This window comes from Eretmochelys imbricata, chromosome 3 (assembly GCF_965152235.1).
Source record: "Eretmochelys imbricata isolate rEreImb1 chromosome 3, rEreImb1.hap1, whole genome shotgun sequence".
Classification (NCBI taxonomy): domain Eukaryota; kingdom Metazoa; phylum Chordata; order Testudines; family Cheloniidae; genus Eretmochelys; species Eretmochelys imbricata.
The window spans coordinates 168939674-168964038 of NC_135574.1; the positions used below are offsets into that span (position 1 = coordinate 168939674).

The 24365-nt window shown below is 39.1% G+C and overlaps 1 protein-coding gene and 1 long non-coding RNA gene across 5 annotated transcripts in view; both read left to right on the forward strand.

The window, feature by feature from the left end:
* Positions 1-24365, forward strand: part of BICRAL (BICRA like chromatin remodeling complex associated protein) — a 78739-nt gene that overhangs the window by 29033 nt on the left and 25341 nt on the right. For 3 of the 4 annotated variants that reach the window (XM_077813836.1, XM_077813835.1, XM_077813838.1), the window contains exons 2-5: positions 13917-13965; positions 19116-19164; positions 19264-19332; positions 22191-23894. In XM_077813836.1, the coding sequence (XP_077669962.1) occupies positions 13922-13965; positions 19116-19164; positions 19264-19332; positions 22191-23894 (1866 nt within the window). In that variant the 5' untranslated portion in view covers positions 13917-13921. Of the gene's footprint in view, positions 1-13017; positions 13046-13916; positions 13966-19115; positions 19165-19263; positions 19333-22190; positions 23895-24365 lie in introns of those variants that run through there. The other variant, XM_077813837.1, reaches the window with a different exon arrangement.
* LOC144263135 (uncharacterized) lies at positions 13976-16786 on the forward strand. The gene is made up of 2 exons (XR_013345734.1): positions 13976-15495; positions 16671-16786. It is a non-coding gene; the product is annotated as an uncharacterized LOC144263135 (long non-coding RNA).

Here is a 24365-nt window from a genome sequence, read left to right on the forward strand (position 1 = left end):
TTGTCTTAAGATCTAAAACATTTATAAAGTAATTTTTGTTCTGGTACTTAAAAACCAAACCAAACCAAAGCAACTAAAATCAAGATATCTCACTATCTGGTGAATTTTACAATATTTTAAACTGACTTTTGCAATAACAACAAAAACAGTGGTCTCCAGGCTAAAAATCTCTGACAAGTTTTAGTTTGATGTGATTTGAAATGGCTTAATTTATACATGCATAAATCTTTAGCAACAATGGTGCTACTGCAGTCCCCTTTTTAGTGAAGAATTTAAAGATGGAAAAGAAACCTGAAAAAGCAAAATTCGGTGATGGTAGTGTAACACTACAAAACTGATTTTAATATGGAACGTCATTGGAATTCAGTTAAATAATTTACAATTTGGAGGGAACAAGGAATTTAAAATATTTAAATATAAATTGTGATCTTGATTTCATGCCTAGTATAAAGTGAACAACATTGTCATTGAAATATAAATAGTGTTCAGGGACAGTTTTTGAGGAAGATATATACAACGAGATTTACCAAGTGGAGTCCTGATTCTGTGAATACTTACGCACGTTCTTGAAGTTAATGGGACTTTAAGCAAGTGAATAAAGTTTTTACTGGTTAGAGTCTGCCTTAACTTGTTAAAAAAAACTTCAGCCCATTATCTATACCTTTCTGCTTTGGTGAAGAGTACAAATAATACCTTTAGTGCAGTGGATAAAGAAACTGGAGGTGATAAAATCTTTGTTTTTGTTTGAAAAGGAATATTGAACACCTTGTTTAGTGTGTTTTTTTTTTAAATTACATTTTTTAAGTCTGAAATCAGCTTTTCCTCGAGATTTCACATAACGAGGAGATGCTTGTTTTCCTCTGCTTACACCGGTGGAGAGGAAGAAAACTTAGTGGAAATCAAGCCAGGGGCAAAGGGATCAAGGAGAAGGTTGTGGAGCATGGAAGCCCATCTGTTGATATTCGGTATCGCATGTTTGGGGATCTTTCTATTGGAAGTGGCATATTTAAGCAGAGCTGGGAAGCAGACAGTCTCTGTGGCATGCTTCTGTCCTAACACAGAAGTTTTCCAATGTTCTATCTTTCTTGACAGCTGAGCTAGGAGAGAAAGAGCGAGAGTCCATTCCAGATTGTACTTTAAAAAAAAAAAAAAAGTTACTAATACTCCAATTGCAGAACTGAATTCTGCTTTCACTTACATTTTTCCAATCCAGTTGGAGACTAACCTGAAGAAATTGCTATTCCATAGGTATAACTGAGGGAAGAATTTGGCTTGCAAAATCTTAATTATTGATAATGTACAGGCTGAAAATATACGGCCTAGCTTTCTGATCTTAGATTGGGTTTGCAGGACTGACAATTAGAAAAGTCATAGTCTTTTAATCTGAGAAAATTTGATATAGTCAGTGAGAGGCATTAAACAGGGAACCCTTATTTAGTCACTTTTCAGAGAACTGTGCTTCAAAAGAAAAAATATTTAGAAAAAATGGTTATGTTAATTAAAAATATATTCATTTTGGGCAGATCATGTCTTGTGGCCATACAGGGAATAAGAGGATTTACAGTGCTCCCATTTTTCCCTGTATGGGCTCCCATGCCAAGGGTAGCTTCTTGGGGAGGAGAGTAGCTTACACATTCCCCTCCCTTGTGCATGTGGATGAAAGTAGGCAGGAAGAGGTGGTGAATGGACTGAACCTTGGCTCCAATCCCACAACGTACTGGTCAGCCTGTTGGGGGATCTAGTCTATGCCATACCTGGCTAAGGATACCTCCCCACCAGAGTAAGGGGGAAACCAGGAGGCATATTGTGGAGTGACTCCAGTTTTCCACTTGCCTTCTGATCTGTTCCAAGGGTAGTGCAACAATATACTTAGGACTTGTGGCAAAGCCAGAATTTATCCTTTCATTAGGTGGATTGGTGATTTCTTCAGACATTTAAATGGCACAACTCCTTGTTCACTTAAGGGGGAAGCAATTGAGAAAGTTCCTGAAAGTTTGGTCTCCCTGGAGAGTATGATGACAATTTGATTACATTGCAATTTTAATGAGATTTGATTATACTATCTCTATATAAAATCATAGTGAAACTATTTTAGAGCAAGTGCATGAGTATACATTGCATTCAAATAAAAATAACCTCTATAGAAGTGGACTGTTGCAATGTTAGATTATCAGTAAGAAGCTTAATGAAGCCAATATTGGAGTTTAGAAACAGTGTGAAGGTGTATCCAAAACTACCACTGCAAATGTAAAAGAAAGATATCTCAGTGCTATATTGAGCCTAAGTCACCGTAGCTCTTGCTTGCAAAGAAGATTAAATGCAACAGCAAGATTAAATGATCATGCTATGTCAGCAAGCCAATATCTATCTGCTGTATCTGTCTTTCTTTGACTACAGTAGTTAAAAGGTTCATATATAAATTTCCCATAAGGATGTTCTAATGGTTACCATATTCTCCTTGGGTCAGTATGACTGTACTTAAAGATAGCAGCACATATGGTTTCTCATTAGTGAGCCTGAAATCTTAACTTCTTAGTAAAACCTACGTTAAATGAGTCTGACTCTGGTAAATTAATATTATTAAACTGCTCTAATTTCAGGACCTTTGTTCTGGCCCTCTTAGCTCTGTTTTCATAGTTCACTGTTTTGTGTCCAGATGTTACTGTATCTTGAATATTCTGTTGGCTCAGTCTTGCCCCGTACTGTGTTGGTGTGCAAGGGCATGTAAGGAGTCCCATAAGGAGTAGAGCCAGGACCAGGACCATTCCATAGTGCACAAGAGTGGGTTAAGAGATCAGAAAAGTTTATATATTCACCTTCCAACTGTCCCCAGTGCCAGTGAGACAAGGTGGGTGAGGTAATATCTTTTATTGGACCAACTCCTCTGTTGATGAGAGAAACAACAGTGCGAGTAACATTTTCCTAGTAGAGGTGCTGACTTTCTAATTTCCCAAGGGGGTGCATGAGCTTCACTCCGGCCCAGGCCCCACCCCTACTCCAACCCTTCCCTCAAGCCCCTGCCCCCATTCTGCCCCCACTCTGCCTCTTCCTGCTTTGTTCTGCCCCCTCCCCTGAGCATGCCCTGTCTTCTCTCCACCTCTTCCTGTCCTGCTCCTCCCCCAGTGCATCCTGCCTGCTGCTGAACAGCTGATCCCGGGGGGCCCGCTGACGGGCAGCAGGCGCTGGGGAGAGGGGGAGGAGGTGGTCGGTGGGGCCCTCCGATGGGTGCTGAGCACCCACTGTTTTTTTCCGTGGGTACTCCAGTCCTGGAGCACCCACAGAGTTAGCACTTATGGTTCCTAGAGTATTTATTAACAAGTAGGCTTGGAAGGATTAGATTTTTATTTGTAAATGTCAGTAAACGTCGATTTCACCATACACACACAAACTGACAAAAATATTTTCATTGATAGTAATTGAAATTTACAGATGGGGAAAGCAAGAAAAATGTTGCTGGAGAACTTATTTGAGTTTGATATAAGGTTATTTACTTTGTATACTTTGACACGTCATGTTGACTGTTTGTGTTTTAACTGTTAAGGCTTTAACTTTTTGACTCTGTCTACTGTCATTAAATAGTTATTGTCTGACTCCCCCATAATTTTCTGCAACTGTAAAAATTTAAATGGCTAAAAATAGAAAAAGGTGCTTAAAATAAACATCAATATTATCTGTTGAAATTATTTTAAAAAAATCAAAGTTTGCCTAGCATCATCATAAGACATTCAAAAGTTATATTGTGTCTTTGTTTGGCACTGATGATAATAGTGGTGGTTGAATGTAAGCAGACACCACTCTGGCGAGTTAGTTGTGTTGCACCTGCTTAGAACAGGGCCACATTTGGTGTGATGATGATAAATTGATTTTTGACAGATTAAATTGTGTGGAGATGATAATAATAATACTTACATATTTGACATGCTACATAACAGAGGCTTCCAAAAAGGTTAGGATGCATCTTGTCAATTACTTGGAATTTATTCCACATTCAGTGCTTGCATTATAACTCCTGTTGATGTTAGTAGGTGCTTTGGGTCTGCATTCATGAAAGGGTAATTTCTGTGTTAAAAGTTTTCACTAGATACATAGAGCATAGTATAGCATGTCAGAAAATCATCTGGAAGCACAGAAGAATATATATATTCCTATTTCAATAAAGAGGTCAACCCACTTTTAGTGGATAAATGAATATTTTTAAAGAGAGAAATAAAGCTTGCTTTCAGCTTATGAACCTGTATGTTATATTTTGGTCTGAAACATAATTTATTGAAGAATGATCAGTCGCTGAACAAGCTGAGAGATGATAGAACAGATCTGTTAGTTCATACAGTTCATCTTCTGTCAGTGCTGGAAAAATACTAAACAAAACAAAAGTAAAGACACTACTTAGCTTTCATTTATTTAATATGTTGAACATGACAGAACACAGGTAGCCCATCCAGCTTTTCTAGTGTAGGTGTTTATTGAGGTTAACTACATCCACGGTGTTTTTCTGTCATGCTTTGGTATCTGTATCTAAATTGATTAGTTTGTAGTGTAAGCTGTTTAAATGTAAATACTTGTCTCATGAAACTGTGAAATGTCAGATTTTCTGTGCTCTTTTTCTTCTGCTGTCCCCCTCTTTCCTTGACTGTCTCCTGGGAGTGTAAGGCTTGGATCTTTAAGAAATGTTTAATAAAATTATAATAATTAACTACTTGATAATTCTTTTAATGCCCAATATATCATATAGTTTAAAATTATTAATTTCTGATGGAAAACAGTCTGCAGATTCTAAGTATGTACATATTTTTAATAGTTTGGGAGGTTAATAGATTTTTCAATATTTGTTGGCATTTTAAGAAATGAGTGAGAGTGATAGAATGCATTTGGTACTTGTCAAACATGATTTGAAGCCAATTGCAGTCTTTGAGACAAAGTCAGAGGTGAGTCAAAGTCTAGAGGGGTGGAGGTTCATATAATTCACATCTTCCAGTTCTCACCCAACACCTCCAGTTTAGACTCACTTAAACTCCCGTAGATTTATTTATTTTCACATACTCTTACCATTTATATCCTCGACTTACACTCCACTGGCAGTGAGTCTGTAGGAGGTAACAACTCACAGCTCAATCACTGCTATGTTGGAAGCTTGCTTTTAATTGGGCCCTCATTCTTTTTCTTTTGGTTACGTGAAGCTTAGAGATAATGGGCTAAATTCTGTCAGTGTGTGTTGAAGGGCTAAAAGGGAGGAGTGTGCAAGTAGAAGGGGTTGAATGTTTAAGTAGTAAACCCTATTGAAAGTTATAACTTTTCTACAACCTTTTGTAGCTCTTTGGTGTGTACATTATACCAACTTAGACGTCTGTATGTGCACACATTGGTAAATGGAAATAAATGTGTAAGGAGTTTAATTTACATATTACACATCACCTGTTAGGGTTGCCAACTTTCTACTTGCACAAAACCGAACACCCTTGCCCTGCTTCTTCTCTGAGGCCCCACCCCGTGCTCACCTCATCCTCCCCTTCCTCTGTCACTCGCTCTCCCCACCCTCTCTTGCTCATTTTCACCAGGCTGGCTCAGGGGGTTGGGGTGCAGGAGGGGGTGAGGATTCCAGCTGGGGGTGTGGGCTGTGGGGTGGGGCCAGGGATGAAGAGTTTGGTCTGCAGAAGGGGGTTCCGGGCTTGGGGGGTGGAGCTGAGGGGTTTGGAGTATGGGAGGGGGCTCCAGACTGGGGGTGTGGGTTCTGGGGTGGGGCCAGAAATGAGGGGTTCAGGGTGTAGGAGGGGGCTCCAGGCTGGGGCAGGGGTTTGAAGTGTGGGAGGGGGGGTGAGGGCTCTGTTGTAGGGCTGGGAATGAGAGGTTTGGGGTGCAGGAGGGTGTTCCTGGGATTGAAGGGTTCAGAGTGGGGAGGGGGAACAGGGCTGGGACAGGGGATTGGGGTGCAGGAGGGGACCAGGGTTGCAGGCTTCAGGCGGCGCTTACCTCAAGCAGCTCCTGAAGCAGCAGCATGTCCCCCCTCCATCTCCTAGACAGAGGCCCGGCCAAGCAGGTCTGTGTGCTGGCACGTCCACGGGTGACATCGCCACAGCTCCCATTGGCTGCGGTTCCCGACCAATAGGAGCTGCAGAGCTGGGGCTTGGGGTAGGGGCAGTGTGCAGAGCCCCCTTGATGCTCCTACAGGTAGGAGCTGGAGAAGGGACATGCCACTGCTTCCGGGAGCTGCAGCTAGCCCCGCTATGTTGCCGACTGGACTTTTAATGTCCCTGTCAGTGGTGCTGACCTGAGCCACCAGGATCCCTTTTCGACCAGGCGTTCCGGTCGAAAATCGGACACCTGGCCACCCTACCTCTTGAATTTACTCCTTTTTCTAAACAGGTAAGCTTAAGGACTTACACTTGCTTGCATCACATTGAATTTGGCTCAGTATCTTTAATTTAGTTCCCCTATGGTATTTATAGAGCATCAATCACAATAGTATCTAGGTATCTATGAATAAAATTCTGCTATCAGTTACACTGATGTACATCTGGAATAATTTAATTGAGGTAAAGAGAATTACTTCAGCTTTACACCAGTGAACCGAGCAGAATTTAGCCTAAATATCTAAAAAGAAAAGGAGTACTTGTGGCACCTTAGAGACTAACAAATTTATTTGACCATAAGCTTTCATGAAAAAGTACTCCTTTTTGCGAGTACAGACTAACACGGCTGCTACTCTGAAATCTAAATATCTAATTAGCCTCTAAGTTTCATACTTAGTTCTGAACTTGAACCACTTTTCCACAGACCACATCCTCTATATGCTATTTGCAGATCTTTTGCAGACTATGTGCAGTATCATTTTTTCTCTTGCAGTTCAGTATGGCATCATATTAAGTAGGAAGTTGTGGCAGTCACTTGAGGCTATAATAGTAGGAAGTTGCTACAGTTTCTATTATTTGAACTGTATCAAGTCCCGAGAGCATATGGCCCTTCTAATATATATGGATGATGCCCTCAGTAGATGATAGCCATTTTTGGATATGAGATGTCCAGCAATATGATCTGTGTATTTTTGGCTAGTGTGAAGTACTGTTGCATTGATTGTGTAAAGACTACTGATAGTGATTTTTTGCATATGTCTATTGAACCAAATCACTGATAGGTTAGAAGGAAACCATGGAATCTATTCTCCTTTCCATACATGCACAGAATTTCTGATGGCATTAATGGGAATTTCATTAGACGTATAGAAAAAAGAATAAGGTTGGTCCTAAATCAGGTATCTTGCACTGACACATTTAATCTGTAAAGACCTGTTATGTGTGGATTGTCGTCCAGGTTATTTGTATTTTGTGATGCTTTTTTTTCTGTTTATGTGATGTTTAGAGATTATGGGCCTAATTCTGTCTGAAACCTAGAAATTGGTGTAACAGACCCCTGAATGAGCATGCAGATACACTGCAGAGGCAATGTTTACAACTATCCTCCTTCTTATCAAAGCCTATATTCAAACAATCTGTGCCTTCTACTAACAGAAGAGGTAACTTACTGAAGACTTATGGCTGTTTCTGCACAAAAGCCATTTCACAGTTAGGAAGTGTATGAACATAAATATTGTAGTATGCCACGTAATATGCCTCTGCTACTCATATCTGGACTAGCCTGAGGGGTAATGTCTGTGCTCATATTTCTGAGCCATTTTAAGTGTGGTTGAGTTTTTTCATTTAAAAAAAAGTTTTAGTCCTTTTACAGGGTACATGCTTAGGATCCTATGTTTTAAGGCAGGGTTTCTCAAACTGGGGGTCGGGACCCCTCAGGGTGTCGTGAGGTTATTACATGGGGGGTCACAAGCTGTCAGCCTTCACCCCAAACCCCGCTTTGTCTCCAGCATTTATAATGGTATTAAATATATTTAAAAGTGTTTTTAATTTATAAGGGGGGTCGCACTCAGAGGCTTGCTATGTGAAAGGGATCACCAGTACAAAAGTTTGAGAACCACTGTTTTAAGGGGTAGGTTTCACATAGACAAATCCCTGGGTGGCTCAGTTCCCTTCTAGGTGAAGAACTCTGTACTTGGGCTCTTAAAAGTCTAGTCCACTGGCAATGTGAGACTGTAGCTCACAGCACAATTCATTATTCTGGCATGTTGTAAGTGTGCTTTTGTTTGGGACCTTGCTTATCATGGCTGCCCTTGATCTTTGTTGCTTGCTAAAATGTAAAGTGTATGTATCTAGTTCCGTAAGCTGGAAATAGGAGGGGTAGGGTTTTTTTTTTTTTTTGCGCGTAATGGTCGGGTAAACGTTTCCGACTTACGCAAAATTCGAGTTATGCAAGGCTTTCCGGAATGGAACGATTGCGTAAGTCGGGGAGCGTTTGTATTGTTAACAGTATGTTGGGTAGATTTTAATAGAACTTGAGACTTGCAGACTGAAGAAAAACATATTGGTAGATATTTTTCATTTTGAATTAGTCAAAAAAGTCTTTAGTGTCAAGACTTCATAAAGTGTAAAGATTGTAAAGAAGAATATGAATTACCACTGAAATTTTTATTTATAATGCATTTTCATTCAGTCCTACCTTTTCTTTTTTTAATTATAATTTGCAGATTTTGACAAGTGATTGAGCTTTTATTGTCAAATTCAAGTTATTTGTTTTTATTGGTTTGATACACATGTAAATACTGAAGCTGAGCTGGGGTGGGGTGGGGTTTTCAAAAGCACCTATGTAATGCAGCACAAATTTTATTGATTTTCAGTGAGACTTGTGCATGTGAGGGCTGGTCTACCGAAAACTTATATCAGCATGGTGACGTGTCTCAAGAGTGCGAAACTATGCGAAACTAAACCCTGGTATAGACAGGGCTAGGTTGATGGAAGAATTCGTCTGTCAATCTAGTTACTGCCTCTAGGGCAGATGGATTAACTACAGTGATGGGGGAACCCCTCCTGTTAGTGCAGTGAGTGTCTACAGTGAAGTGTTATAGTGGCCTAAAGCTGTGCCACTGTAATAGGGTATGTATAGACAAGCCCTTAGAAAATCCCACTACTAAAGCAATACTCCATGTGTGGACTCACAATTCTGCTGTTAGAACAATAGAAAGAACAACATGCTATAAACACCACTAGGAATACAGTTAAAGAAAGGGCTAGGCTAAACATTTATTCTTAATAGTACATATTTACAGAGTGTAGTGACATAATAAAATAGTGTTTATGTTGTAAGTCATTGTGGTTTAAATCCTCAGCCCAGCACCCATACTGAATACCTGGATTTGGCATTGAGTAGATTGGCTAGTCCATAGGGGAAAGAATTCTCTTTCGTAGTGTGCAGAGTCACTCCATGGATGCTACTTTAGTCCAGTAGTTGAAATAACCATCGGTAGGCTCAACTTGTCCCCCTCCCCTCCTGCACCCAACAGGAGTGAGCACTGGAGGATCCACACAGTGGTGGACCCTCTGTCACCTGCTTCTGCAAACTAATGCAGAGGGAATCCTTACTGAGTGGGCCTCTGCACTGTAGAAGGGCTGCATGCATCCTGCTTATCCCACCCCAGACCCATTTTGGATAACACCTTGTTTGCGAGTCCAGGTGATAGGGGAGATAGTGTAGTTGTCAGCAAGGTAAAAAACAGAGGAAATTGAGAGAGATTACTAAGAAATTTCATTTTGGACATGTTAAATTTGAGGTAGTTGCAGGACACTCCTGAGGAGATGATATAAAGGCATTTGGAGACGTGAGTCTGGATAGTTGGATGGGAGGTCAGGGTTATGGAGATAGATTTGGAAAATGCCATCATAGAGTTTGTATCTTAGATAGTGAGAGCAGATGAGGTCACCTGAAGAGCGAGTAAAGGAGGGCAAGAGAGGCAGTGTAAGGGTAGAACCAGGGTGGAATTGATTTAAATCAATTTGATGGTTCACCTTTAGCTCTGAAGTTTATTATTTATTGAGTGATCACTTTAGATAAGCTATTACCAGCAGGAGAGTGGGGTGGGAGGAGGTATTGTTTCATGGTCTCTGTGTATATGATGTCTTCTGCAGTTTCCACAGTATGCATCCGATGAAGTGAGCTGTAGCTCACGAAAGCTTATGCTCAAATAAATTGGTTAGTCTCTAAGGTGCCACAAGTACTCCTTTTCTTTTTGCGAATACAGACTAACACGGCTGTTACTCTGAAAAAAGTTTATTATAGTTGGCATTATGGAGGGATGATTGCTGGATGTCCATGTCATAGCCAACTCCTCTTCTTCAGCAGTTAAGGTTTGACCCTGGTACCAAGTATTGAGAATATTTGCAAGAAAATGAGCTGGCGATAGTGTTTGTCCCATTCATTTTTTTAAGGCTTGTAATTTAACTCTGTCATTGCATATTTCTCTTTTTAAGATCTCACTCAGTTCCTTCCAAATGTCAACAGCGTCAGCAAGAAAACAGCTATTTCCCTGCATTTTTTTCAAGGCTACAGAAATAGGCTTCAGGGTACTCAGCATGTGTTCAGCATTTCTCTTAAGCCCAGGTTGAGAACTTTGGTTGTGACAGTGCCATCTGTTTGTTCACGATTTTGTTCACAAACTGTCATCAGATTAGGCCGGTTCTTGATATAGTGCTCAAAACAGTTTTTCAGAGGGTGGAGATGGATGGCAGGAGAGAGCTCAGTAGATCATTACCTGTTAGGTTCACTCCCTCAGGGGCACCTGTCATTGGCCACTGTCGGTAGACAAGATACTGGGCTGGATGGACCTTTGGTCTGACCCAGTATAGCCGTTCTTATGTACACTACTGAGTTCCATCACACGTCTTGTGGGAGAGTTAGCTTGGTTCCTCCCACTTTTTTCAGAGCAGCTGCTGCAAAGTGGTTGTTACGGAAGTATTTTGCAATTTCAACATTAGCCTTTATTTCTGTAACACTGAAGTCTTTGGCTAGGAGGTGCATCAAATGAGCACTGCAACCGTATGTTATTAACTTGGGACTGTCTTCTAAATTTCTTCTCATGTTGGATACATTTGCAGCATTATCGGTGACCAGGCTGCATACTAGACATTTGAATTTTTTTTCACAGTTTGTTACAGCTTTTTGTAAGTATTCTGCTGTGTGTGCATTTCCTTATTGTCTAATGTTTCTGTAAAGAAGACATTCCCTTCTTCTGTTGTCACACAAGCACATACAACAGGATCATTGTGGACATTGCTCCACACATCAAGACTCAGGTTAACAATTTCCCCCTTTAGACCTTTTGCACACTGCTCAATTTCTCTTTCATACACTTTATCCAGCAATTTGCCTGCAACATCTGCTCTGTTGGGTGGACTGTATCCTGGTCTTAATGACTGAACCATGTTAATGAAGTGTGGGTTCTCCATCATTCAGAAAGGAGGGTGTGTTGCATAAACAAACTGAGCAATTTTTTCATCAGTTACCTGTTTTTGTAATCTTCTGGTTCTTATCACAAACTTAACTATGGTTGTTTCTGAATGATGGAGATTTTTTTTTCTTTTTGCTACAGGTGATATACTGTGGCTATGTGACATACATGATGTGACTGAAACACTATCATTGGTAGATAACTCTGAAACTATTGAAAATGATGGTGATCTTGACTGTGGATAGTCTTCAGAATCCTGTATGTTGAGGATGGATTCTCCTAAACAAAATAAGTCAATGCAGTTATTTAATTATTATTATCACACTGCTCATTTAGTATTACTCATTGCATTCACTGACACTCAGTACTACTTTAAAGGTGAAATTGTAAAAGGAAGATCTGCCTATTTCCGCTATTTATTTTTTTTATCACAACTGCATCTAAAATAATAGTACCATAGAGTAACAACTATATTTTTTGCTCAAACATGAGAATTCAAAAATAGTCCAGAAGGAAGACAGGCAGCCTTTAAGAAAGAAGTATGAAATAAAAACGTTTACCAACCTGAAGATCCTGCATGTTCAAACATGTTCTTTTCATCATCTTCAATGCAGCTTCCTCCTGAGAAGGATAACTTCTCATGATGTTGTTTCATTTGGGCAACCAGGCCTTGCATTTCATTGTTGCGCTGTTTGCATTTTGTACGCATGCCTTCTTACCCACAGGTAGAGGATCTTCATTAAAATATTCCCAAACTGGGTCTCTTTTACAGCCTGCTGCCATTATAGGTTTTCCCTTCCAGTGAGTGAATGCTATGATAGATCTCAAATCAATGAAGGCTACACTCAGAAAGACCTCAAGACTTCTGGAATATGCTGCTCAGACAGTTTCACTTTTGTTTCTGCTGCCTGTCCCTCCCTTCACACATTTATCTCCAGACTTCTTCTGCTTGTCCAGATATATTCTGCCCCCAACAATCTTCTTATTCACTGAACTTTTTGAAACTTTGCACTTTTAGAGAGAGGTAAGGGATTGACTCTGTGTACACAAATTTGCAGAGGGACAATAGCGTTGAGGTCTGTTATTTCTCACCTCTTTATTATTAATTTAAAAATATTTTTGCTGTTAACAAGCATGTTATCTCTGGAGACACAAATCCACAGTTTGAGAACTGCAAAATTAAGCATCTCTGACGGTATCTTCTGGGCTGCGCATTGAGTCCCATTGGATAGATAGAAAGATTAACCTAAATAATCTATACAGAAGTCCCTGGAACCCCATAAGATTGGGTCCCTAATCCATGAACTATTGGAACTCATTTACAAAACTTTTCCTAAACATTACATGAATATATTGTCTCATACTATAGAATTATAATTTATAATCCCTTTTCCATGATGAGATATCTTTGAGCTATACTGTATCTTTACATAGGTTTTTTCCTCAAAAAGCATTTTATCAAAAAAATCCGATTTAAATTAAAAAAAATTTATTTAAAAAAAATTGTTGATTTTTATCCACTCTGGATAGAACCTTACGGGGTGTCAACAGAGTGGAAAAGGGCAAAGGAGATAGAGCAGTGAAATGAGATGATAATGGTTATTGTGGTAGGAGAACCAGAATCCTACAATCTCAGAAGCCTAAAGAGCAGAGCAAAGAGAGGAGAAAGTGATCAACTTTATAAATGCAGAAGAACATCTGTACCAAACTGAACAAGCAGTGAGTAGGGGAGAAGGTGGCCATGATGGTTTGGAAGTAGAGATAGGGTGGAACTAATATACAAGTAATTAAATACAATCCAGTTAATGCAAGTGATGCGTGTAGCAGATTTTTTTAGGATTTTCAGTTACTACTTCTATTACCAGGAGATCACTCAAGTATGCTTATGAGTATCACTTAGAAGAAACTAAGAGTGGGCATAAATTTCAGGGCCAGCCACTGACACAAATGTGTGTTAAAGGGTTCTGAGAAAACAGCATCCTTCTCAGCCAGCTGCTCAGTGCCTTATCACTTAGGTTGGGCAAATAGTGTTCTTCCCAGCCCACTGGGCTGTGGTTTCTACTCCCCTCAGCTTTGTTATTTGTGAATAACAAAACACCATGCTTCGTAGTCCCCAATGTTCCAGTTTTTGCAACACTTATTTGTTCCCTGATGGGTTACCTGTCACTGTAAACAAAAATTTCCTGAAAAGTATTTTACTGTGAGAGAAATATGAGTCTATAATTAACATTTTTCCATCTATGAAGTGATTCAGTTAGTCAGTTTGGTCAGGCTGTTGTCTTCCTCCTTTTTTAAAATAGCCACAGAATGACAGGATTAAAATACTGCATTGTGTTTACACAGATAGGTACACAGGGCTAAATTCTGCACTCAGATAAGAGTGCAGGACTCACATTAGCTTCAGGACTCGTATTAACTTTGGTGGCTGTTGTTCAAGTTCATCTAAGAATGTGGCCCAGAGTAAATATCACACAATTCCCACAAATTGTTTATTGAAAAAATGGATGTGCTTTGAAATTTTGTTTTATTGTTGAAGAAGATCTTTTCTCTGATTTTGATGAAATAGCAGTTCTTTCCTTTTTTCCTTTAGTTGTCATGGATGATGACGACGATGAGTCCTGTCTCCTTGATCTTATTGGGTAAGTTCTCCTTAAGAAATTCTTAAAGAAGAATCTGTGCAAAAATCATTGTACAAAAATAATCCATATAAAAGATGATTAATTTCCAGAAGTCTCTGAAAGTTGGTGTCATGTGATAGTTTGGAGGCCTGTAAGTGAAATGAACAGATAGTCACAATCAAAGTTTATGCTAATTGGTAGTCCACTGGTATTTGGCATGACACTGACTTCCCCTCTTGCCCAATGATGATTCTGTCAGGTCAGTGCTGAGTCACATTAGGAAACAGGGAAACTTATCCTACACTATTGATGCAAAAAAAATCTCTCTTTTTTTGGCTAGATAAAGGACTTTAGCCTTCAGGGCTGTAAGTATAGCACCTTCACAAACATTACCTTCTAAATGAAAATATAGTTAAAATATATAGACTGTTTCAAAATACAAGCCGCCAAAATTATTTTTACAGAAGATAAAATGCATTTGTGTACCAGTTTAATAAGAGTTGAATTGTTATCCAGTATTATAAAGAATTACAAACAATCAGGAATTTTAAAGGTTATCAACTTTTGTCTTTTCAAAGGCATTTTTATTTTAAATCCCTAGTTGTGTAAAAAAACCAACCAACCAAACCAACCCCCCCCCAACCAGCCAACCAAAACCACAGTCTTCCTACTTTGAATTATTTCTATTCCATTCTATACCACTCTTACATGCGAATTGATGTGTATTCCATATGGGATTCAAAAATCAATATTTAGGTACAGTTGCCACCAAGAAAAGCTTTGTGGAATTGAGGTATATTCACTGTAGGCATGGTGAAGTCCTTTTCCCTTGGCTGGCAAAAATATCAGTATAGTTCTTTAAGAGCAGACATTTATCGTAATATGTCCAAAATGTGTAGAATATATTGAATATCCAATATCTAGTACTTTTTTCAGACTCTGAATTTTTTTCCAAATGTTATGCCAGTCACTGCAATAGGAAAGTTTTCCTGCATGGTTCTAGGTATAGATGAAGTCAAGAAGACAAATCTACCCACATATGTCAAGTATAGAGAATAGTGAGCTTTATCTTGCATTGTTTATGCACCCAAAACTTCCACTGAAACTAGTGAGAGCCTTGAATGCAAAAGGAATGAAGGAAGTATCAGGCCCAATAATCACTATAATTAGATTAGACTAGTATGTGAATAGGCTACCAAAATAACAAATTGTTGGTAGTGTTGCCTAACAATAGTCATGTACAGTATTATAATATGAGACTGCTGACTTCAGCCACCAAAGGGAACATATTTACATCCTGCTTGGAACATCATCTTAAGAATTGTCCAAATGGAAGCAAAAGTGGAACAGCTCAATAATAAGCCAAGTTACAAGAATTCCAGTCCAAGTCCACAGAATGCTCAGAAGATGAGGTCCTACAAATAGGAGGGTGTTGGGGTGTAATGCATTATTTGTTGTAGTGTCCTTTTTTACTGCTTGTATCAGCTATCATTCAGAGCATATGGCAGGACAGAAAAACTGAAGTTTGTCTCCATTAAATCTTTCAGTTTGGTAAGTGTCTTCTTATCTTTATGGATTTATTTTTAGAAATAATAAAAGTTATAAGAAAGGATGGTTAGCTGGGTGATGATGAAACATCAACATTTAAATTTGTCATGATCATTAAAGCTGGTAAGCATCAGCAAAACCTCATAAACCCAACGTGTTCATATATGAATGAGACAGTGAAGCCTTTCCCCTTTGTCCTTTTAATGTTCTGTAATCTGTACTGAAAATAAGATTTCTTTTAAAAATATAGTGTGTGAAGGTTGTAGTATGTGTGAGTAGAATCTGATCTTAAATGCCTAGATGTTAACTGAGTGTCATGTATATCATGCAATATGTTTAAAATGTATATAGTATAACTTCTGTTTGAGCTACAGCATAGCTTTTAGAAATATATCTAGTCTTAATTTAAAGATTTCAAGTGATGGAAAATCTACCAAGTCCCTAGCAGTGTTGTTCCAATAATTAATTACCCTCACTGTTAAAAATTTACACCTTATTTCTCGCCTGAATTCGCCCATTTTCCACTTCCAATCATTTGAACTCACTATACACCTTTTTCAGCTAGATTACAGAGCCCTCTGCTCTACTATATGCATTAATATTAATTTTATACAGGTATTAGGTTTCAGCTCTCTCCTTTTAAAAAAAAATTCCCATTTAAATTAAAATAAGTATAAAAGTCATTTCTTTAATTAGTGGAACTAACTAATAAGCAAAAGCTTACAATCTTATTAGCAGAACAAGTGGCAGGAAACAAATATAGGTCCATTCTAAGATTAGTTCTGTAGTTTACATTTAAAAATCACTATTTGTCTTATTATCGCAATGGAGTTTGAACTGGAATGTACTTTATGAAGATTTTGAAAACGATTCAGGTTTTTCCCCCTATTTTCAATCTAGTTTAATTAAAAGCCAACTGTGATTATTTATTGTGGCTAATTAGGCTTGATTTAAATAGATATGACAATTAGGTGAGTTGGAATGAATCAGATACCCAATTCCATGAAAATGTTTGCATACTAAACTAAAGCCGTATTCTAGAGGCACAGAGTACAACTGGCTGAACCAGAAGGGTTCAGGGCATGCGTATAGTAGCAGCATGACTTTCTTGGTGTTTGTGAGCTTATGCTAGGTGGAAACTTGAGGTGTCTTTATTTTGTTTTCTATTTTTCTTTTAGGATGATCAAGAAAGAAGAGGGAAAGTTTCAGATTGACCTTGGTGTTTATTGGGGAGATCCATAACAATGTTTTATTAGTACTATTTACAAATAAAGATTATTTCTTTTAAATCAAAGAGTTCATGTAACTTTTTGAATTGAATGTGTACATTAATGGGTGTGTGAAGAAAATAATTGCTATATTTAGCAATAACTACAAAGTAATCCCCGTAACTTAGTCACATATTTGTTTGCATACAGTGAGAATTTTTACCACCAGATTTGCATTGCATGAATGTGTATTTTTTAAATACACTTGAACTCCAAATACTTAGTTAATCTAGCTGCACTTTTTTTAATCGTGTATCACCCTTTCATTTAACAAACTATTATCTTGAAGGCTCTTAAGCAAAATAAGCTGTCATGGGAGGGTAACTGGTTAAAAGATAGGAAACAAAGGGTAGGAATAAATGGTCAGTTTTCAGAATGGAGAGGGGTAAATAGTGGTGTCCCCCAGGGGTCTGTACTGGGACCAGTCCTATTCTACATATTCATAAATGATCTGGAAAAAGGGGTAAACAAGTGAGGTGGCAAAATTTGCAGATGATACAAAATTACTTGAGATAGTTAAGTCCCAAGCAGACTGCGAAGAGCTACAAAATGATCTCGCATAACTAGGTGACTGGGCAACAAAATGGCAGATGGAATTCAATGTTGACAAATGCAAAGTAATGCACATTAGAAAACATAATTTCAACTATATATATAACAGGGGTTCTCAAACTGGGGGTTGGGACCCCTCAGGGGGTCATGAGGTTATTACTTGGGGGGGTCGTGAGCTGTCAGCCTCCACCCCAAACCTGGCTTTGCATCCAGCATTTATAATGGTGTTAAATATATAAAAAAGTGTTTTTAATTTATAAGGAGGGTTGCACTCAGAGGCTTGCTATATGAAAGGGGTCCCCAGTACAAAAGTTTGAGAACCACCGATACATAAAATGATGGGGTCTAAATTAGCTGTTACCATTCAAGAAAGAGATCTTGGAGTAATTGTGGATAATTGTCTGAAAACATCCACTCAATGTGCAGCGGCAGTCAAAAAAGCGAAAACAATGTTGGGAATCATTAAGGAAGGGATAGATAATAAGACAGAAAATATCATATTGCCTCTATATAAATTCATGATACGCCCACATCTTGAATACTGTGTGCAGATGTGATCACCCCATCTCAAAAAAGATATATTGGATCTGGAAAAGGTTCAGAAAAGGGCAACAAAAATGATTAGGGGTATGGAGCGGCTGCCGTATAAGGAGAGTTTAATAAGACAGGAAGTTTTTAGCTTGGAAAAGAGACGACTAATGGGGGGATATGATAGAGGTCTATAAAATCGTGACTGGTGTGGAGAAAGTAAATAAGGAAGTGTTATTTACTCCTCATAAAACATGAAATAGGGGTCACCAAATGAAATTAATAGGCAGCAGGTTTAAAACAAACACAAGGAAGTATTTTTTCACACAATGCGCAGTCAACTTGTGGAACTCCTTGCCAGAGGATGTTGTGAAGGACAAGATTATAACTAGTTAAAAAAAAGAACTAGATAAATTCATGGAGGATAAGTCTATCAATGGCTATTAGCCAAAATGGTCAGGGATGGTGTCCCTTGTTTCTGTTTGCCAGAAGCTGAGAATGGGAGACGGAATGGATCACTTGATGATTACCTGTTCTATTAATTCCTTCTGGAAGACCTGGCATTTGCCACTGTTGGAAGACAGGATGCTGGGCTAGATGGACCTTTGATCTGACCCAGTATGGCCTTTCTTATCAAGTTATCAAAGGAAAAATGCATTTAGTCAGTTACACAGTTGATTTGGAAAAGATATAGCTTTTCCCCCAGAGAAGATAATGATGTTGTTCTTGAGAAAATTTTCTTTTTTATTAATAGATTGGCAAGAAAACATCTTAAATGTTTAGTTTTTATTTATTTATTAAATATGGTAGCTCTTTATCAGGACACTAACCAATTTGCAGGCAATAGAGCTGATTAGAGGAGATTATTCCTATTTTAGTGCTTACATTTCTTGATCTAATATCATTGTTTGTCCATTTAATGCAAACTCTTTTGTGTTGTAGATTATTGGGTATTTATTTTAACAGATGGTGTAATCAGTAGTGGCCTATAGAATGGAAGTAAACATGTAAAATGATATTTAGATTTTTTTTGTAGTAATGTAAAAAAAAAGGCGAAAAATATAAATTTACATATTAACATGGTTAGCTGAAAACAAAAAAGAGATCCTCGGCTAATGTAAGTTGGTATAGCTCTGTTGAAGTCAGTGGAGCTACACTGATTTACATGAATGGAGCACCTGGCTCAAGGTTTTTATTATTTTTTGTCTTAATTATGCTTTTTTAACAAATGTAAGTACTTAAAAGTGATAACTTCTTTTGTTTCTTTTTAAAAAGAGATCCACAGGCACTGAATTATTTTCTACATGGACCTAGTAGTAAATCTGTAAGTAGTATTCTACTATACTATTCTAAAATTACACGGACTTTAGTGACTGCTTTACTATTAGTTTAACGTTACTTTACTACATTTGTGCCTTAACAGAGCAATGAAGACTTGACTAATGCAGGGTACTCTGCAGCCAATTCTAATTCAATTTTCGCCAACTCCAATGTAAGTATTCAGAAGAGAAAATGTGTATTTATTGTGATTACACGCTTTCGTCATGGTTTGTTTGTCCTGTATACAGCTAAATGGAGTAGATGTTGAGAATGTTAATAAATGACATAAAATAGGCATGTCTAGACCTGGAAACCTGTGAATGAATGTTATAACTTTTTTGTAGTCACAGGTTTTATAGAGGCAAATTGTCTGCCCTCATCAACTGCTCCTTTTATTATTTATTTGATATTTATTTTATTAACATTTATATTGCACTACAAACGTGTAGCGAATGACATTATTCCCTACTCCAAACAGCTTACAGTCTAAAAGACAAAGATGTGACAGGAGGATAAGAAAAACACGTTGGTTGGATGAAACTGGGAAAATGGTTTTAGGGTGTGCACAATTTTCAGCTAGCCAGGAACAATGATCACAGTTTGCCACCTATGTTGCCATCATTAGACAGCAGTTCCCGGTATATACCATGGTACAGGTGAATTTTAAGGAGGCACATGAAGGAGAGTAAAGTCGTGGATTTTGACTAGGGTCTCTTCCCACGTGTCAGAGAGAAAGCAGGAAGGTGCTCATGGGAGAAGTGGGCATCATGACATTTCTTTCCCGTGACAGTCAGTGGTTGCTCCCTTTGGTCCTGCTGAATAGCAGGAGTGGGGGAAGCAGGAGCCTATTTCCTGCGTGTCTCAGAAACTGGAGACTTTGGGGGTGCCCATAGGAAACGGTATTAAGGGGAGACAGGAGACGCTGGGGAAGGTGGGTGTTGCTGAGGGCAATGGGATTGTTTTGCGGGAGGAGTGATCCTTTAGGGGCTGTGGGAGAGGCAGAGAGCCTGCTACAGCCTGAGACGTCTGTGATGGGCAAGTAGCCAGGAGGGCAGTGGGAGCTGGGGCAGGAGGGCTTTTGATTGTAGGTTCGTGGGGCACTATCCTGCATTCTTCCCTCACTCCCATTTAGAGTAATAGGATTTAAGGCCAGGAGCGACCATCAGATCAATCTAGTCTGACCTGTGTATCACAGGACACCAATACATGCACACTAAACCCGATAGCTGAAATTAGACTAAGGTGTTACAGCCCACAGGAAACTAAACTATTATAACCCACCAGCAGAGAGTAGGAGGGACTGAGGTGCACCAGTACCAAAGGACCCTTCAGTGGCAGGATATTAAGTGAAATACACCCACATGGACCTGACAAGCGACCTGCACCCATACCACAGAGGATGGTGAAGAATCCCCAAGGTCAATGCCAGTATGACCTGCAGAAAAATTCCTTCCTGACCCCACATAGGGCAACCAGCCTCTAAGTATGTGAGCAAGAACAAGCCAGCCAAGCACCTGAGAGAGAATTCTCAGTACCACCCAGAATTCCATCCAGGGTCCCATCTCCAGCCATCGCCATCTGTGATGCTTCAAAGGAGACAAAAAAGCAAAACAAAAAACCCACAAAAACCAATATCAAAACACCCAAACCAACACCAGAATATATTTGGGGGGGGGGGGGGAATACCTTGATGACCCCTACAGGTGACAGCTATGCATGAGCTTTTAAGAATATCAGACATGAACCAGAAGGCATTCTCAAGGTTGCTGTGCCCAGCCCCCCACCATCACAAGCAATCATGTCATACATCCCACTCATAAATTGGTCTGGCTCTCTTTTAAAACTAATTAAGTTGTTTGTCCCCACAGCTCCTATTGGGAGGCTGTTCCTAAACGTCACTCCTCTGATGGTTAGAAACAGTCTCCTGATCTCCAGCCTGCATTTGTTCAAAGCCATTTTATACCCATTTTTTCTAATGCTAGCCCATGTCACTCACTGGGTTCTATTTTCAGCCTCTCATATACCCTCTGCTGCCACCACTGCCTTTTCCTAGAGTGGAATGCACCACAATGACATGACTCCCTGCACATGGAGAGGGAGTGGCCAGAGCACAATTCCCAGATGATGGATGGTCCCTTGGGTAGCATAGTCAGCTGGTACATGTTAGAGCAGTCCTCAGGCTGTTCTCATGTGGACAGAGAATCTGGGAGATGTAACCAGGTTTCAGTTAGTCCCACTTCTGCTGCACCTGATAGAAGGTGCACACAGCAGAGAATCTGGCCCCTAAATTTTAGGTGTTTCTGAAGTGCTGATAGAGTATATGTGCCAGATTTAATCCATGTGTTTTCATGCATGTACTGTATATTATAGTTTTACAGGTAAAGTTGCAAGGTTTCCGTTACTTTTTTGAAAACCTTTAATAAAATAGCAAGAATTATCCCTCAGTATTCCAGAGTGACAGAGATGCTTTCATAAAATAAGCTAGATTCAGTAAAAGGCAGACACCAACATGAATTGAATAAATAAATTATACTCATGGAGTAGTGTGGCAATCAAAGAAAGGGGGACGAAAGCAAACATTGAAGGTAGAGGTATGAGAGTTTTCTAATATGACAATATGTGTCATGCAGCAGTTTGCACAATGTTTATGTGAGACCTCCAAAGCCAAAAATTCCTTACCCTTCAGGGGCGAGGCAGAGTTCAGAATCTGAAATTGGCTCTGAATTTCACACCCAGACCTTGCCAAAAAGGAATTGGGTTTTTGAAGACATCTTGGCTTTGAATGGGTTGAGATTTGAATTTTGCACCTTAGCAGTGCTGCCCGAGCAGTCTGTTTTGCGCGCATAAGTGATGTAAGGGCTTTGTGCTAGCCTATGCACGGGTTGAACTTCACCGTGCATACGTAGCTACAAGGATGTGTTATTATAGAGGGGCTTTGTTTTTTTGCAGGGAAAAATTTATTTGGAAACCGTTTGATTCTTACATTATTTAAAAAATGCAATGTAATTTATTTATTGTTTTTCATTTTAGAACACTGATCCTAAATCCTCCATCAAAGGTGTAAGCAGTCAGCTTGGAGAGGGGCCTAGTGATGGACTACAACTGTCAAGTAGCCTTCAGTTTCTTGAAGATGAACTTGAATCTTCCCCTTTACCTGATCTCAGTGAGGATCAGCCTTTTGATATTCTTCAGAAGTCCTTACAGGAGGCCAATATTACTGAACAGACTTTGGCAGAAGAGGCATATCTGGATGCCAGTATAGGTTCTAGCCAACAGTTTGCACAAGCTCAGCTTCATCCTTCTTCATCAGCATCCTTTACTCAGGCTTCTAATGTGTCTAATTACTCAGGTCAGACGCTGCAACCTATAGGAGTTACTCAAGTGGTACAGCAACCAGTTGGAGCATCTTTTGCAAGCAATACAGTTGGTGTGCAACATGGCTTTATGCAACATGTGGGAATTAGTGTTCCCAGCCAGCATTTGTCTAATAGTAATCAGATTAGTGGATCGGGGCAGATACAGCTGATTGGTTCATTTAGTAATCAACCTTCCATGATGACTATTAACAACCTTGATGGATCTCAGATTATATTGAAAGGCAGTGGACAGCAAGCACCTGCAAACATGAGTAGTGGACTCTTGGTTCATAGACAAACTCCTAATGGTAACTCACTGTTTGGTAACTCAAATTCAAGTCCAGTAGCACAACCTGTAACTGTCCCATTTAACAGCACAAATTTTCAGACATCTTTACCAGTGCATAATATCATTATTCAGAGGGGTCTAGCACCAAATTCTAATAAAGTTCCAATTAATATCCAACCAAAGCCTATTCAGATGGGTCAGCAAACAGCTTACAATGTGAATAACTTGGGAATACAGCAACATCATGTACAACAAGGGATTCCTTTTGCTTCAGCAAGTTCACCTCAAAATTCAGTAGTTGGTCCTCATATGTCTGTTAATATTGTTAATCAGCAAAATACAAGGAAATCAGTTACTCCTCAAACAGTTAGTAATGCTGGAGGTAGTATTGTTATCCATTCTCCTATGGGACAGCCTCATGTATCTCAAAATCAGTTTCTCATACCTACAAGTCTCTCTGTCAATTCTAATTCAGTTCATCATGTGCAGACCATAAATGGACAACTTCTTCAGACTCAACCTTCCCAGTTGGTTTCTAGCCAAGTATCTGCTGAGCATGTTATGCTGAACAGGAACTCTACAAGCATGCTCAGGGCCAACCATTCATATTCAGGACAGATGCTGAATAATCAGAATACAGCTGTTCAGTTAGTTTCTGGTCAGACATTTACAGCTCCTGGAAGTCAAGTTATAGTAAATCATGGAACTTCTCAAATTGTTGGTGGACAGGTGCCATTACAACAGGCATCACCAACAGTGTTGCATTTATCACCCAGTCAAAGTAGTGTTTCTCAAGGTAGATCAGGTTTTACTACAATGTCACCTGGACAGTCTACAGTCTCAAATATGTCAGCATCTAATCGATTTACTGTTGTAAGTTCTTCTGGCACAGTACATCCCAGCCTGGGGCCACCAGTTCAGTCTGTTGCATCAGGAGGAAATTTTACTGGAGATCAACTTACACAGCAGAACAGAACACAAGTTTCAGTGAGTGTATCCCATTGTCTTCCAGTTTCCTCTTCGAAATCTATCAGCACTTTCAGTCGCACATCAGTAGGAGTAACGCAGCAACAGTTCACTTTTGCTCAGGTATGAATACCCTTTAAGTACCAACAAAACTGCACAAAAGCATTCTAAAGCATTACCTTTTTCTTTGATGGGGAAGGACGTTAATAGGTGGTATCGTTTAATACTGTATTCTCCAAATATTCACACACAATTTACTGTGCTTACATTAATTGTTTTACAAACAAATATTGTTGATCTACTGAAAAAAAATCTAATCTTGCTGCAACCATTTAATCAAAAAACATCTTCGAATGTTTCTTTAATGTGGATGACTCTATCATTCCCATTAATTCAGAGAATCTTGCTTTTGTTGATTAGTGGTGTGATTTTTAAAAGTGTTCCATGTGTGCCTATTTCTGCTTCCAGTGAAATCAATAGAAGTATTACCATCGATTTCAGTGGGAGCAGAACTATGCCAGCTCAGCACTTTTGAAAATCGCACTGTTAGAGTCATAAGGCAAAACTCTGTCATGTGCTAAGTACCTGAAGGTC